This window comes from Mesocricetus auratus, unplaced genomic scaffold (genome assembly GCF_017639785.1).
Source record: "Mesocricetus auratus isolate SY011 unplaced genomic scaffold, BCM_Maur_2.0 Super-Scaffold_100691, whole genome shotgun sequence".
In the NCBI taxonomy this organism is placed as follows: Eukaryota; Metazoa; Chordata; class Mammalia; order Rodentia; family Cricetidae; genus Mesocricetus; species Mesocricetus auratus.
The window spans coordinates 3,562,552-3,580,721 of NW_024429267.1; the positions used below are offsets into that span (position 1 = coordinate 3,562,552).

Genomic DNA, 18,170 nt, shown 5'->3' on the forward strand with positions numbered 1-18,170 from the left:
CAAGACTGAAATAAGATTATGAACATGCATAACACTGGGCCAATAGTCCATAATGATAGTAATATTTTATTGGGAATTTTAAAACTAAAACCATTAGAGCCAGGCATGGTAGCACACATCTTTAATCCCAGCACTTGGGAGGGAGGCAGAGGCAGGCAGATCTCTGTGAGTTCAAGGCCAGCTTGGTCTACATGGTGAATTCCAGGACAGCCAGGGCTGTTACACAGAGAAACCCTTTCTTAAAAAACTGATAGATAGATAATTAGATAAATAGATAGATAGATAGATAGATAGATAGATAGATAGATAGATAGATAAAGTAAAACCATTAAAATGTCATACAACTAATATAATGCAAAGGTACTGGACGCTTGAGGAATTCGAAGGGTTTTAGAAGGTAGCACCTAGTACAATTTTAAGGAAAATTTATTTATCTAAACAAAAAATGTGAAGAAATGTGAATGACTGTGTTTAAGAACATCCAATGCAGCTGTCTATAAATGGTTTCAGGGTATAATCTTGCAAGTGTGCAAGCAAGAGAGTTGAGCTAGGAAAGCCCTAACTCTTGGTCTTAAATGAATCTGTAACTTACTGGGTGATTTAGAACAAGTCTGCTTAAATGTTTTCCTGCTTGTCACACCCCCCATAGAAATTGTTATGCAACTCTGGGTGTTTATAAAATAGTTATACAAATCAAACTTTTGTTGATAAAAAGTCACAAATTTATTTTAAAACAATTCTTTGGTATGTGTATAATTTTATCACTTATTAAAGATGAAAGAAAATTCATATACTATTGAGATTATATGCATGTTCATTTTTAATAAAAAATTAAGTTTTTGCTGAATATTTGATACTTTGGGAATAGAACATCTTCAATAAATATTTTCTCAGAATTGATCAATATTTTTAATTTTATAGTCATCAATGCTGAAAATGCTACTTTGCCAAAATTTCTGATCCCAAGTCAAAATTAATTCAACAGTTTTTAAAACTATAACTCAGTAAGAAATTCAGCAGCATTTAAACACATTTTTTATTTATGTGTATGGGTGTGTGCCCATGTGAGTTTATGTGCACCATGTTTACTTATGCAAGGAGCCCCTTCTACTGGAGTTACAGGTGTTTATGAGCCACCATGTGTGTGCTAAGAACCTAACCCCAGTCCTCTGGAGGAACAGTCAGTGCTCTTAACAGTTGAGCCATCTCTCCAGCCCCTCAAACAGCAATTTTTAAAAATCAAGCAGTCTAGTAGAATGCAATGTAAAACTACAAATTTGATACTTACTTGCTGGGGAATGATGATAGGAAAATATCAAATGTCTTTGAGTTCTGTAATTAACCCATACTCCTATAAAAGCAGAAAAGTATGTATGTACAGTGTGTTTGTTAGCTTTTGTTGACTTAATACAAGCTAGAGTCATCTAGAAAGAGTAACCTCAATTGAGAAAATGCCCCCCCATTAGATTGACCTAAGAGGCATTTTATTGATTGATGATTGATACAGGAGGGCCTACGTTGCTGTTCTTGCAGAGGACCTGACATGGGTTAGGTTCCCAGCAATCACATGGTGGCACACAGCTGCCTCATTAGGGGTGAAGACACCCCTGGGCAGATAGTTCTGAGTTGGATAAAAAGTAAGACGAGCAAGTCATAGAAAGCAAGCTAGTAAGCAGCACTCCTCCATGGTCTCTGTTTCAAATTCCTCCCTCTGCATACTTGCCTTCAGTTCCTGCACTGACTTTCCTTCATGATAGACTATAAGCTCTAAGGTGAAATAAACCCTCTCCTCTCCAAGTTGCTTGTGGACATGGTGTTCATCATAGCAATAGAAGCCCTAAGACATGGAGTAAAAACACTGCAGTTCATACTACATTATAGTCTCCAGCTGAGGAGGTCTTTTAGGCAATGGTAGTTGGCACTGTTTGGGGCTGGAGGATGGCTCAGGGATTAAGAGCACTTGCTGCTCTTGCAGAGGACTTGGGTTCAATTCCAAGTAATCACATGGCAGTACACAAGTGTCTGAAACTCTAGCATCAGTGGATCCGATGCCCTCTTCTGGCTTCAGTGGGTATCAGGCACAGATGAGGTGCAGAGACATACATGCAGGCAAAATACTCATATGCATAAGAAATAAAAGCAACATTTCAACTGGCATTTCTTTGCCATGAAGGCATGTGCAGTGCAGTGTGTACAAGTTGTCTGGTCAGGCCAAGAGGTGGTGGTGCATGCCTTTAGCCCCAGCACTTGGGAGGCAGAGGCAGGTGTGAGATCCAGGCCAGCTTGATCTACAGAGGGAGTTCAGGACAGCCAAGGATACACTGAGAAAGTCTGTCTCAAAAAACAAAAATAGATAGATAGATAGATAGATAGATAGATAGATAGATAGATAGATAGATACAAATTGTCTGGTCAGAACTGAGGCTCCAGGACATTTGTATCCAGTGACATAAACAAGTGTCACGGAAAAATGCATTGGATTCATTAGGAATTGATTTTGAATTAACTATTGGTCAAAGAATGTCTAGAAACATTTTGAAAACCTTCACATTCAGTTTGCAACCAAGAGTTAAGAAGTTAGGGCATAAAACACCCAGCCTTTCTGAAACTCAGCTCCTTATATTCAAGTGAGAGTTCGGAAAGGAAGTCTCTAAGTTCCTTCCATCTTGAAAGACCTCCTAAGTAAAGCCAGAGCACTTCCATAGTTATATAATGTGCATAGAGCTTCTGCTGACATGATTAAAGTTCTGAGATAGATGATAGTGACATCTGTACAATATGAATGTCCTTAACACTACAGAACTGTTCCCTAAAAAATGTCTGAGATGATAAAAATTTTATCTTATATATTGTTTATCCCAGTTAAAAGAGAGAGAGAAAAAAATTCAGAGCTCCTCTGAGGAAAATTAGGTAATTTACTTTTGGGCCCTTCCTCCAAGTCATGAGTTTAAGTCTCTGCCTTAGATCTCTACAATATGACTTTTCTAACATAAGTGACTCACATCCCAGATACACTTCTGAGAGTGGTGGCTGCCTGGAGCTGGCCACCTACCCTCCTGTTTAACTAATTGCTTTCCTTTTCCCACAAATCACTTCAATGTGAAGATGTCAAACAAATAAAACACACCCAGAATTGCTCCTGACTTGAGTTACAATAGGGTATTTGATGATAGATTAAGAAGCTCAGGGCTGGATCTGGAATGATAACTCAATGGGTAACAGCACTTGCTACTTTTCCAGAGGACTCAAGTTCAGTTCCCAGTGCCCACATCAGGTGGTTTACAACAGCTCTAACTCTAGGGAATCCAACAACCTCTTCTGGTCTCTGTGAGCACCTACACATGCACACATATAGACTAAAAATAATATAAGCCTTTAAAATAGAAGCTTGATCTTTCTTACATCGTCTCTCATTTGATCTGTACGACAGTCCTTGCCATGGACATGAATGATTTGTCCAAAGATACACAGCTCTGCATAAAGCAGAGGATTTGAACCCAGTGAGCACAACTGGTCTACTACAACTTTTCTTATAAAGTGAGAAGTGAAGGCCTGTGGGTTTATGAACTGTGAAGAAGGGAAAGCACATAGCAATCAAGTTCAACCTCCGAGTACATGTCCAGCCAGGGTACATTTCTGTCTCCTCTAGATTTACACAACTCTGCTGACAATATTCTCTCTAGCTCCATGTCTTTCTGAGCATGCCTTAGTCTTCAGAAATGATGGTGTGCCATAATACTATCTTCAGTTTATGTTTAATAAAGATTCAAATGTAAGTAAGTGGTGGCAGAGGACACGCCACTGACCTCAGGTCTTGTGAGACCATTTAGAGAAAATCAGCATCATCAGTTCCAGATAGCAAAACACCACAGATAACAAAGATCTAAAAATGTTCCTATGCCCTTCCGTAAGGCTACATTCACTTTTACCACCACTTATTTCTTACTTTTGACCTGAGACAAAGGTAGTTGTTTAGAATGTCTTCATAAACATTAAAATGCTCCAAAATAGGCATGATGACTTTTATACACGCACAATTCTAGCTTTACATTCTGGTAACTTGGAAAGATGCACAAACAGATTTTTGGCACGCTTTAAAAAATCTCCTCAAAGCCATCCATTTGAATGAAAATCAGCACTGACACAATCTCTCAGGCCCATTAAAAAGAAATAAAGCAATAGCTAAACAGGAGCAAAACTGATTTGAAAGTGAGAGTTTAATTTTTGTGTTTTAAAAAGTTGATTGCCTATGAATGATTAATCACTCAAATAATTTGAATTCAAGCTCCAAGCAGCAAGATTGAGTACTTCAAACCTTGCCTACCTGTTTCTACCTGATCACCAAGATGAAGACCTGCACTGGCTGGAGCTGAGGCTGTCGATGGTGCCAGCTGCCTGGCTCTAGCCTGGAAGTGAGAAGGGCACTGCCAGGGCAGCCTTCTCAGCGATGAGGACTACAGGCTGGGAGAGGACTTTGGAATTACCCAATCTATCACCCCATTTCATGGATGAAGAACAGAGGACAAGAAAGCTAAGGAGGCTTGCCCACGGCCACTGGGTCATCAACAAACAAAACGGTCATTCCCGTGTGTAATAGTGACCTAGAGGAGACAGATTTTGGTTCACAATCTGGCCCTACCAGATACATTGAACTAGAAAATGAGTTTTGGTTTCTGCAGCAATAAAAAGAGAGCAGATATTTCTGTGTTGCCACATTGTGTGGGGCTCAAATGAAAAAATGTATGCTAAGAATCCAATAAATGTCACTTTACCTACCATCCATATCACAAATCCCCTTCCTTGCCAATGCCTCTTCAGTTCTACAGGCATTTCAGAGGTGCACACACTCTACTGGCAGCTAGCAGGTGTTAGCTTGAGTTTCTGGATCTGAGAATATCAACAGTTTCACTAAACACAAATGGGTTTTGGTGTTTTCTTCTTTGCTTCCTAACGTCTACATCAGTTGTGCCACAGGGGGCGTGGGATATCAGGGAAGCACCTGAGATCCCTACATTTGATGGGGGTATGAAAGACCCCCAGAGTATAAGTAAGTTGTCTTCCCTTTCCACAGCCAGATGTGCCAGTGAAGCAGAGCTGAGCAGAATGCCATCTCTGAGGTGTCCTCTGCTGAGAGTTGGTCTTGATGGACGAGAGTGAATGCAGAAGGTGCCTCACTGAGCATATACAAAGCCGAAAGGCTACGGCAGCACTCCTCCCTGCAGCCCCTGTGGAACTCTCTCAGGTTTAATCCCCCTCCCTGCCACCACTTTCTCTGGTAATACGTGGAGAGCTGACTATAGTGTACCTCATCTATAAATGGAGAGCGCGATCTATTAGCAAATACAGAGTCTTTCTTTTTAAAACAAACTTCAAAATTGTTTAGCTCATTAGATAATAAAATGTGTGTGAAAGAGAAGTCCCTTTCAAGTCATCCGTTGTGCTATCTTTGACTAGAACACTGCCCTCATGGTTCTATAAATGTCTTAGTAGCTCTTGTGCAGACTTAAGAGTCCATTCTATCCATTAGGATGTGAACCTTGTTCATACAGGATCATGTGATGTGGAAAGGTCCTAAAAGTATGAAAGTATGGGGTGACAAGGAATACCTGTGTGCAAGTCAGAAATCAGGGGCCCTGGTCCACTTTCTCTACCTGAGTAGTCTTATGGCTGCATAGGCCTGGCCAGCCTTTCACTGTCCTGGTGAACTACACATAAATTAAGAAAAAGGAGTGATAAATGTTATAAATCTATCTATTTGATTGTGCCTCCCAGTAGCTGCAATTAGGTTTCTGCCACAGAGAAACTGGGCAGGGACAGCTCAGCTAAGTTTGAAAGTTAAACTGTGGTATTTATTTCCTACAGTCCAACTAGTAGTCTAATCAGCAAAGCTGTTAAACTTGCAATAATATTTCACTGATGTGTACCAGAGCATTGCAAGTTATAAAATTTCCAATTTAATTTTACTGCATCCCTGAAGCCATAGTAATTAGAAGACAAACTCACAGTGAAGATGTTTACAGCTTCAGGGGTGATAATTCTGAACCTGTTCTGCAGGTCACTCCTATCCTCATAGTACCCCGACTTGACAGCTGCTTGTAGACTCAGGAGTTTTTTGTAGTACAGCTTTAACTCATCATTCATAGGATGGGAGCAGATGTAGATGACATTGACATTGGGATCTAAGAAATAACGGGCACAATGTTAATTACTGATATAAAGGTAAATGACATGATGAACTCTGCCAATTGATGCTACAGTAGTTTAAAACAAAGAGCATATCCAAAAGCCACACCAAAGTTAATTTAGATTGGCTTTGCACGTGTCTCAGCAATCTAAAGCAGCCTTTCTGCACTTTATCATTTCTCTAAAGAAAAGATACTACCACCAACAAAATACAGAAGACTGTGAGGGAACATGGAAGCAAAGTTTCAGATAATGCACAGGAATCCATCTGAACCATGCCCTTTAGCATCATTGGGAATGTATTCCATTCAGGTCAGCAAATTATAAAGCAGAGCTGTTAACTTTAGAAAGCTGAAACAACCTGTCCCAGCTCCACTCCCAGAGAGGATTATATTGCCTCAGTAACACATCTAACGGTTCCTAGTCCAGAGAAAACACTGCCCCAACTGCTTTCTTCCACAAGATGTTCTTCTTAATGCACGCACAGAAAACGACCTAATTGAGTATCTGGTCCAAATGGAATAGTGAGATGAGACTACTCACTCTGCTGCGGAACATTTTAAGGGCATATGGATGGAAATTAGCAGCGGATGGAGCTATTAATTCATTCACAAAATAACTAACTAATCTAGGTACAAATAGGAACAAAGCACTTGGCTCAATACTCCAGGAAATTTAGGGTCAAAGTGACTGAGAAATGTCTTTGGGAGCAACCATTTCAAACACACAGGTACTCAAGGAAGTTCAGGGGAGGGAGGGCCACCTGAACTTTGCTGGCTGAAAAGGTCAAGAGGAAGTTGCCAGACTGCTGTTTGGTTTGGCAGAGTACACAGAACATGGGCCCTGGGCACATTTTTTTTAACTTTTCTAAGCATTGGTTTCTTCGTCTGTAAATGGGGGTTTGATCACCTAGATATAGAGTTCTGGAATATTAAATGAAAGGAAAAATATTCTTGGTATGTGGCACAAAGAAAGTGTTGAACAAATGACACAGTCAACAGTGACTCCCTGCTGTGCCCTCTGTACCTGGCTCCTTTTGATCAATCGCTTTATTTATTATGATGAAGTAGTGTCATCTGCAGTCTCTGGTAATTTTTCAATCTATCAATCCAAGCTCCTTTTTCATATCTTTTTTTCCTGAGATGGGGCCTTATGCAGCCCAGGTCCATCTTTAACTCACTATGTAATAGAGTCTGGTCTCCAATCTCCACCTCCTAAGTGCTGGTGTTGCAAATTTGCATGGCCGCATCAGGTTTGTTTATTCAGTGCTGGGGATCTAACCCAAGGCTTTATACATTCTAGGTAAACACCAGCTGAGCTACACCCTCAGCAGTCACCAAGCTCCTTAAATTCTGTATATCCTTCAGGTCACAGTACAGTGTAGACTACAGAGGAGTTATTCAATAGGCACTCTTGGTAAGGTGGGGGTTTGGAAGAATGAAATGTAGATGACAGAATGTTTTCCTCCCTTATTGAGTACATGGTAGGTAGGAGAAGTCCCTCCCTATGGAAACAGGGTGACTTTTCGACTGGTCCAGGAAAAGGCTGATAGGAGGTGCTCCAGATACATAGTTAATTTTCTTTTAAAACTACATTGTCATATAAACATCAAAATAAGTTAGCTGAACAGAAAGTAGTTGAATAACTTGTATCCAATTGTTGACTGATCACATTAGTTATTGCTAGCCTTGCGTTTTGGGGAAGAAACTAGTGTCTTATCAAACTAGTGAGTCTAAAAACCAAATGTGTGGTGGTTGTTGTTATTGTGTGTGTGAGTTTTTAAGAAAGCATAAAAGAATAGAACATAAACAGCAAAAATAGTTATAGTAACAGAAGATGAATTTTACTTGGGAAGAAATCTCTAAGCTTCAAATAATAAGAAATCAAGTTGACAATGCCATTTTTCTTGCTCATTTCTGTCAGAACAATACATATCACTAACTCTAATACCCAATGGAGAGGGAATTCGCTGTGAATCTACAAACACAATTAATTGACATGTAGTTATGGAAAGGAGCTGTTATGGAGATGAAGCTTCCTTTGAATGGTAGTCAAAATCAGTTCCTCTATTTCTTTTCCTCTAACTGACCATCCTAACATCACAGCCCATATCCAGAGGCAAGTCTTACTGTGATCAAAATATATTTATTTCCCTCCTGAATAAGCAGGCAAACCAATACCCTTTACTAGTAATTAACAGAATAAAAGAAGTTTTATTCTTCCTCCCCAAATCATTTATCATTTCTCCTTTTCTTTTTCTACTTTTATTTCACAACAAAACACCTTCAACTTCACTACCCACCTCTAAGCTGCCCCTATGAAGAGGTTACGTGGACACATTGTTGGATCAGAATGATAATGTACCAGAAAAAGGCACAATCTCTCAGAAATGGCCATAGTTGCAAAATTTTTCTTTGTAGGTACAGATAGAATTATTGGATTACTAAAAATAGTACCCAAGTACTTTTTTCTTCTATAACGAGAAATTTTTATAAAGATACTCCTTTGTGATGACTTGTACTATATATAGAAGGGTATATAAAAAGCTGAGGAAAAAAATTAATTCAAATAAATCAGGGTAAAGTCTGCCCTCTGCTGTACCTCAGTGGTCCCAGGCAGTCAGGCTTTTAGTTGAATAGCTCAGCTATAACAAGTCAATCTCGCATCACTAAAGGGCTTGTTGTATAATGCTGAAACATAGCATTGGTGCCTAGATAACAGATTAAAGCAATTATGCTATTATTATTTTGGGACACTGTAAATTTCTAGTACTGATGTATTTTTGTTACCAAATGGCATTTATAAAATAATAATGATGTTGAAATATCTATGAATCATGTAAAGTATGTCATTCCAGGAAGCCAGCTAAGTTGGCCGTTGATAATATAAAATTCTTCCTCATAGTGCTTAAATAAGGGCCAAAGCAATTATATTTTAACAAAACAAAGAAGTTCTTATTAACTTCTAAAAATCTAATTTTTATTTAACCCTTAATTGGAGGCCAGTTCCTCATAAACTGACTTCTTGTAATAACATATACTTTGTAATCTGTATTTTTTTCCAGCCATGCTTGCAACCTGGCCATAGCAGGATCCAGTCTGTGGCTGAGTGCTGACTAAAACAGTACCAGTTTGACTTTTGCAAAGACATTTCCATCAGCCTAGAGCCTGGATTTCTAAGAATTCCCTCCACAAGGCACTCCATGTTTTCTCAGAATCTGTCTTTGCTTTCCTCTTATTCTTATAATGAAAATACAGTGCTTCATTCTTTCTACTCCATGCCCAGAAGTATAGACAATATCGACAAATAAAGAGTTTTGACCCATTTCACTGGAAGGAATCGATAAACCAAGATTATTTGAGTCTATGATAGGGAAACTGTTTTTCAAAAAAGAATTTAGAAAACTTCAAAAATTGCTCAAACATTTAAAAATTCAAGCTGACTTCACTGTAAATCTATTACTTAAAACAAAATAATCATTTACCTTGCAAATAGGTTAAAAAGCTAAGTTCTTTCCATGTAGAAGGGGGAAAAATAGGAAATATTTTACGAGTATCTATCCAGAAGATATAGACAGTAATTGATGTAAAATTATTTACTGTACCTAGGATGTCGCACAGCCTCCCCAGCTGCATGTTCTGCTGTATGTCAAAATCAGAGATGCGTTTTCGCACAGGCTGGGCATACCCTAAAAGGCAAAGTGTCAAAACAGAAACAGCACATCAATATAGCACACGAAGAAATTTCAAAACGTCGCAGTCTGCATTTTTAGGGCCAAAATTTTTACTCTGCAGCATTTTGCATTACCGATAATATCCTAAAATCACAGTCTGTGTTTCTCAAGGACTAAGCTTGGAAGGTGTGCTACACAGCATGTTCTGCAATAGCGGTTCCTATTCTTTCAGTACTGACAAAGCTCCCGAGAATTTAGATTACAAATGCATGGAGAAAACATCTGACATTTAACATGAGTGTTCAAAAGGACATGTGAAAATGTTAGGGTCGGGTGTAAGGGATTGTTTTGGCTTTAAAATCATGCAGCAATTTGAAGTTGGTTCCAAGAATCATTCTACACAGGGTTCAATCCATCCCTTTGCTGTCAGAAACTTGTGTTTAAGAACTCGCATATCAAAGCACCACTCTCTGATCCGGGTCAGAACTTTTAACCTTCAAAGGACGAGAAGGGTCAAGGCATTTACTCTGTCGGTACTACCAATGGCCTGTGGTCCCTTTTGTTTTTACTGGAGATGGAGCAGAAGGAAAATAATGTGTTGCCACTGTCCAGAATGCCCACAAAAGAAGTAATAGCTTCTGCTCTAACATCAGGCCTTAAGAAAGCAGATCTGAACATGAACTTGAAAGGCATGTGTCTTCACAAGCAGTCACAGTTGCTTGTTAGGAATTTGAGAACCGAAGGTAGAACTCTCTTAGAAACTGAAATCACTTTGCACATTTTTGAGAGAGGCTTCCATGCCTCCTTGTGGTTACTGAGCCCAAACACATGTCTGTGTGTAACTGCTGTAGAAAAAAGGACGTGATGGATGAATGCAAGATATGCCACACATTTCTTTTTCAGCATAAGAAAAACTATAGCAATTCAGGCAACGGGTCTCCAGACCAAATGAATACTGATAATTGCCTTTTTGCTTTGATGTCAGTGTTTAAACACCAGAAAACATCTGAAAAACAAATGAGTTCATAATTCACCCGAAAGTCTCTTTGTTTTATACATATGAGCCTAAGAACTAGAAAGACAGAAGGACCAATGGGTGGCTGGAGTCATTTTAGAAAATGACTATTAATTTCTCTAATAATTTAGAGAACCACTCCACATCTGAAAGTGTTATTTATATGCATGCCTATGATATTGTAACTCTTAGAATTTTGTGTATCAACAATCAATCTATATACACACATCTATCTACATGCAGGCAAATGTCTTAAAAGACATACTAGCAAATAACATATATTGACGCTATTAAGAAGAAAAGGGAAATGATTAAGGAACAAAGTGTGATTTAGAAACATGCCTGAGACTATCCTGTGACTACATCTTCTTTCAACGGTAAAGAAAAAAGGCATCATGAGATTTCTAGTTACGATGGTGTCCAATTTCAAATGTAAAAGACATTTGAGGACTTTGTAGCCACATGTGCAGTGTGTGAATAAATGCGTTTCATTCATGTGCTTGAGGTCAGTCTCCCAACAAATTACCTGGCATCTCTTTTACCACTGATCAAGGATGCATATTAAACATATATACAGAGCTATAAATAACTGGTTACTTACCAGTTATATGCATCTACCCATTTCCTGTTAGCAATCTTAGAACATTGTTATGGAAAATCACATGAGGCAACAGATATGAAGACATTTTGGGAATTTCAAAGTAGTATAAAATATGAGGTGTTTTAATGTTATGAGGCACAGGGCATATTCTGTGACAAGCAACATGGACATTCTGTGACACGCAGTATATACACCAGCAACAAAGCAAAAGTCAGGAGGCAAGTTTTTAGATTTATTTACATGTGTGTATGTGAGTGTATATGCATATATGTGCATGTGTGTGTCTACGTATGTTGCATATATGCAGGTACCCACAGAGGCCAGGAGAGAGCATCAGGGAGTTACAGGCAGTTGTAAGCTGCCCTATGTGGGTGCTGAGAACTGAACTTGAATCCTCTGGAAGAGCAGCAAGTTCTCTTAACCACTGATCCATCTTTTCCCAGGGAATCATTTTTTGGTTTTTGTTTTGTGTTAAAGCTAAGTTTATTTTTATGTTTTGTATATTGACAAAATACATGTGTTGATAACAGATGAAAACTCTTAACAATGCCAGTAACATAGATTAAATACAATGGTGATTTAACTATGCAAGTATCAGCCCCAGCAGTATTCTGGGGCTTTGGGGTGTTGAGCAGCCTGTCCTGTGTCAAGGAGACATCATACTTCAGAATATAACTGCGAAGGTACAGTTAATTCAAAGGTCAAATAGGAACACTGGGATTTGATAAGCTATCAGCCTCAACCTTGTCTTATTACAGAGGAGGCAGCCAGAGATTAGTGGTCTGTCCAGGATCACCTAAATCTGTAAATTCTTACGTATTTCAGCTACTTCATATTTTGCTCTTATGACCAATTTAAATACATAATATACAAGAAAGCACCCTCAAGTGGTAGCAGGGAAGTATAAGAGGGAAACATTTTTTGAGGTAGACTTTTTTATTTATTTAAATTAGAAACAATCTTGCTTCACATGTCAATCCCAACTCCCTTTCCCTCCCCTCCTCCCCCGCCCCCCACCAACCCCCAATCCCCTATCCAATTCCCACTCTGCTCCCCAGGGAGGGTGAGATCCTCCATGGAGGATCTCATATCATCTAGGGCAGGGTCTAGGCCCTTCCCCATGTGTACAGGCAGAGAGAGCATCCCTCTATGTGGAATGGGTCCCCAAAATCCATTTGGATGCCAGGGATAAATACTGATCTAGTGCCTGAGGCTCCATAGATTGTCGAGGCCACCTCACTGACACCATATTCAGGAGTTCTGGATCAGTCCCATGCTGGCCTCTCAGCCATCAGTCTGGGGTCCTCTGTGGGTTTCATCAGCCTGGTCTTGACTCCTTTGCTCATCACTCCTCCCTCTCTGCAACTGGGTTCTAGGAGTTCAGTTTAGTGTTCAGCTGTCGGTGTCTGCCTCTGCTTCCATCAGGCATTGGATAAAGCCTCTAGGATGGCATATAAGGTAGTCATCAATCTCATTATCTAGGGAGGGCATTTAAGGTAGCCTCATAGCTGTCATCCTTGTAGATCCTAATTGCTGAGCTGTCCCTCCAGCGTCTATTTGTAGTTTTGGGACACCAATTCTATACCCTGTCTATCTCCTTGCTCCCACTAAGATCCACCCTTCTCAGCCATCCTGCCTGCCTTCTTTTACACCTTTGACTGAAAGATGAGAGGGCCAAGATCCCCAGCACATGCTGTGAAATCATTAAGTGTTCCCATCATTAATATATATTTCCTAACACTAGCTAAGCCAAACTAAAATTCTCAAAAGGAACTTCATTTAAATGTGAGAACATTATCACTTCTGTAAGCACAAAACTATCTGAATAGAGCTTCTTTTTATGACAGACTCTTGTGTCTCACTACCATTTCCTTTTCTTTCTTCCTTTCTCTCCTCCCTCCTTCCCCCTGCCTTTCTCCTCTTTCTTTGGATATGGTGTATGTATATGTTCAATGTGTATGCCTGTGGGGAGTGGGCATAGGCCAGAGGTTGATGTTGGCAGTCTTCCTCTATTGTTCTCTACCTTATTTTATAAGACAGGGTCTCACTAAACCTGTGGTTCACAGTTTCAGCTAGACTGGGTGGTCAGTGAGCCCCTAGGCCCCTCCCATCTCCACCATCCCTCCCCTAATGCTTGAGTTACAGGTGTATGCTAGTGGGTTTGGCTTTTACATGGGTGCTGGGATTGCAAACTCAGACTCTATGCAGCAAGCTCTTTACCTGGTGAGCTATCTCCCTACCTCTACCACTCGGCTGTGTTCTAAGTTGGTTCTTGGCCTCTTTACACTGTCATTCTCTTACACGCTTAAATCATCATTTCCTTTTACCATTGTAGGCTCTTTTGCTTGCTTGTTTACTCATATTATCTGTCTCTCTTCTCTCTTCCATAACTCTAGCTGCTATAACCAGACCATAGCCCAGGAGCAGACCCTTGAGGAATCCACAGCCAAACAAGTGAACGAAATGTGCCTGCAGATCTTAACTTAAAGACTTTCTCATGTAATCCCTAGTCCTTTCCTCGTTTGCTCTCTTCATCCTATCCTCTCAACTCTACAATCATGTTCTCTAATCTAGAGAATTTATGATAAGATCAAGGAATGCCAAGAGGAATTTGTAAGATTTTCTAGGTCCTTTATCATCATAGAAAAACCCAGAAGTGACAGAAAGGGGCCCTCTATCTTTCTCTTCACTTGGGAGGAGCCTGGCTTCTCTCCTTATGGGTATTTTTATCACCTGCAAACCATTCCAAGTTGTGTTTTGCTTGTTTGTTTGCTTGTGTTTTAACAGGGTCTTACTATGTATCCCTGGTTGGCCTGTGCAGACTGGAGTAGCTTTGAACTCACAGAGATCTGCCTGCCTCTGCCTCCTGAGAGCTGGAATAAAATGTGTACACCACCATGGCCATTGATGCCCAGTTTTATAGAATGTTCCATCTTGTCCCAAGTAAGTAGTTGAACACATGACTGTCCCACTTCCCATCATAGGGGGTCACTGGTAAGCTGCCTCTCTAAAGTCATTCCACTATTTTGGTCTTTTACTAAATCTATGGTGCTCATTGTTGGTTACCAGCAATGGTTTCTCTGTCCTCACTTCTGCTTTCGCCACCTTCCCCAATACTATGCTCCCACAAACAGCTATATGGGTGATGCGACCAAAAGACTAGTTCTTCTAGCACTGGCTTTTCTTTCGGTGAAACCACAGAAATTAAGAATTCAGCCAAAGACCATTCAAGACAACCTGACATGCCTTCCTGGAAGGCTTCCATTGTGGTAGCTGGTCATATGATGTTGATCACTTAGCTCATTACCCTGTGGTTGACTCTTAACTTCTCCTTTCTTTAAGTACTCTCAAAGGAGAGGAGTTTAAGATAGACTCCTGTTGACAACTACTTGCTTAGTCATCCACTTACGTTAGATGGTCTGATGAAGTAGTTCTCAGCCTTTTTCCCATTTTGAAACATAGCTGGTGATATTGAATACATCACGTCCTTCCTACCTATGGCTCACATTGTTATAACAGCTGTACTAGTAACCCTATCCCTTCTCCTCAATCAAGAAAGTATATTGTGTAGAAGCTAAGCAAGACAGACATTATTACAGAGGCAACCTGGGACCACTCCCATTGGTTAAAAAAAGCTTTGACATTCCAATGATTGAAAACAAAAAGCTCCACATGACAGACCTCACAGATGACTGTGAAGAGTCTTGTAATAACCCAGAGACCTGTGGTGTAGACAGTCAGGTTGTAGCCATGTTTTAGAGACTTGGACCAATGAGAAAGCTCAAGATTTGAGAGAGCAGATCCTAGCTGAGCCATCTATATAATATATGTGCAGTGTCACTTTGTTAAAATGGGTAGTTGTCTTTTGGAGGCAGTAGAAAAAGATTAGAGGATTTTATTATGAAGGTATCATAAACATATCAGATTATTTGCTAAGTTTTGAAAACGTTCTCAAATTAAACAGATTCACTGTCAAAAAATGGCACTTTCTGTAGGTCCAGCTAAATCTAACGAATCTCAGATGGTGTTCAGGGGCTCTGAGGGCATTGAGACCATTTGAGGGGCTCTATAAGGTCAAAACTGTTTTCAAAATGATTTTGAGAAGTTATTTGCCTTTTTCAAGGCAACTCATTCCTCTAAGTCCTGAGACACAGAATCTGTTGGTGCAGACTCCACGGTAAAGCCAACACATAACACCACTACAGCTGAGGTTAGCACAAAGACAGAGAAGAACTACAAGATTATTCGAAAAGATGATAAAACATTCTTCCTTTTTCCAAATAGTTAATCTCTATAGGGTCAGATTCTCTACTTCAGCCTGAACAACACAGGTAACAGGCTAAATACAGAAACATGAAAACCCAGCCATGCTATATTAAGAGATTTGTAAACTTACCAAACTAACCAAAGATGGCTATTTTTTATAGAAGTCAAAATGAACAATAGGTTTATTAGTTCGTTTCTTATTTTCTCAGTTTTATTTCCTTCCTCTATTCTCTCTGTCTCTCCCTCTTCCAGGGGTAGACAGGATCTTTCTATGAAGCCCAAGCTTCATATTTTTCAACCCTCCTGCCTCAGCATCCTCAGTGCTGATGTTACAATAAATACAGCAAATGATCACAAAAAGAATTGAGTTAAAATTCTTTATGGCCTTCAATTATCATTTTGTGTATAAAGCGGTCCTAAAGAAAAATATCTGAGAACCACTGAACAAACTTCAGTATGTTAATGACAATATGAAGGAGATTTCAAAGATTAGATTTTAATTCATATATTAAGTTTATTAATATAGTAAATAAAATACTATCTTATTAAAATATACTAATTTATTAGATTTTAAAGCCTATCCTAATATTGATCCATTTAATGAATATTCTATAAGCTTGTGCCATTTAAAACTCACTTCAATGCCATGTCTTTGTGTCATAGCTTAGTGCTGGGTAACTCAAGACCAACTGTCTTCACATTATGGAATTACTGGGCCAACTCTGATCAAACCTGTGGATGAGTGTTGACTTAGGTTACTTGTTTGAATGTAACATGGAATAATACAAATATGTTTTAATTTTAGTTTGTGCTATGAAGAAAGTAAATGTTTAAGTATTCTTTGTCTTATGCTAAAAGTCCTGGATATCTCTAGGAAAACCCATCAGGGAGATCTTGACTGTACCTCTTCCTGAAATGAGGATCTGGTGTGGCATCTCTATAGTTTATCTATAGACTCCAGACTACCTGCCAAAATACATGGTGAAACCAGGGAAGACTGGGTGGGAAGTTCCAACTTCTTGCCCCCAAGTATAAGGAACAAAATCTATTGACTCTTTGAGTTAATAACTAAAAACTGCGAGTGGAGAGCAGTGTGCTTAGAGGCTCAACACAGACTGACCTCCCATCTGTGCCCTGTAGTAGTTCACTTGCCTGGCGCACAGGGAGCTCTGCTCTCAGCTCCTGGGTTGGGAAGGAAAGCAACTGCAGTTAGGAAACAACCCTCCCACCAGCCTTTAGGGTATCCCAGGATCATGTGCACTTCCTATCTTTTCCTTCAGGCTTTTGCAATAGTACAGGCCAGCTGAAGAATGCTGTCCGTGAATTTTTTATAAAAACAATACTCACAATTTTTATGGAATGAAATATTTTGGAGACCCCTAATTGTGTTAAAGGCAAGAGCCCAGAGGAACATAAAATTATGTATGTAATGTTTAGCCATTAAATCAATTAGGCAATTGGCAATGAAATAAAGTATTACAAGGAGGAAAGCACAAAACCAAGCACTTCAGTGTGTCTTCTGTTTGCATTCGAAGAGAGAAGAGGCTCACTGCTGAGACCTAATGGGAGTACAGTGGCCCCAGAGTTCAGCTGGGGCCTCGGAGCTCAATCTGTGGCACATCCCCTCTTCACTGCAATATATTTTTTAAATTCCATTGGATTTAGGAATAGCACCAGATGATGTACTGTAACAAAGAAGTGCAGGGGATAAGTAAAAAGTGGAGGAAATAACCTAACTAAAGAAACTGCAAGCAGTGTAAGTTGGCAGGTTTTATTTAGACCTCTTTTATTTTTCTAGAGAAATTAGGATTCCTTTTTGCCGTTCTTTCTTCTTTGACTGATAGATTATGCTTAAAATAGACCCTAGTTTTCTATTCCTGCTATGAAGCATAGGTTATTTTGCTATAATTATATTTCATTAATAAAAATGATGAAAATATGCAATATCCAATTAAGAGATCAGCCTACATTTTTATCTTATGAGAGTACAAGGCCAACCAGTTTCTATGGACAATTAGTCAATTTCATTCTACCTTCCTTGTATGTTAAAAATAGCTACGAATATTTGTCACTTCTAGTGAAATACTAACAGTCAATCAAATTTGTAACTCCCTTTTCAAGGAGGCTACTCTGTAATATATAATGTCACAATATTTTCAAACTATAGATTTAAAAATACGTTCTAGTATTTTGCAGCAAAAATGTCACTGACAGGCCATCTTTTCTTCATTTGGAGAATGCAAAACCAGAGCAAACAATCAAACGTCTCCACCAGTAGTATATTATACACCTTTCACTACTTCACCTTAAGGTCAAATAAATGAGTACAGCCCCACCTGGCTGGTAGAATGTTGTAATTACCTCTAGTGATCCTACCATGAGTGCCCTGTAGGAGGGAGAAGCCGGACAGTCTAGAGCAGCTGGAAGTCTTT

General features: G+C 39.4%; 1 protein-coding gene across 6 annotated transcripts in view; it reads right to left on the reverse strand.

Moving 5' to 3' along the window:
- The window catches only part of Iqch (IQ motif containing H), a 193,244-nt gene that overhangs the window by 87,593 nt on the left and 87,481 nt on the right, over positions 1–18,170 (reverse strand). For all 6 annotated transcript variants that reach the window (XM_040739798.1, XM_040739801.1, XM_040739804.1 and 3 more), the window contains 2 exons: positions 9,788–9,871; positions 6,004–6,179 (listed from right to left, as the gene is read on the reverse strand). In XM_040739798.1, the coding sequence (XP_040595732.1) occupies positions 6,004–6,179; positions 9,788–9,871 (260 nt within the window). The remainder of the gene's footprint in view (positions 1–6,003; positions 6,180–9,787; positions 9,872–18,170) is intronic.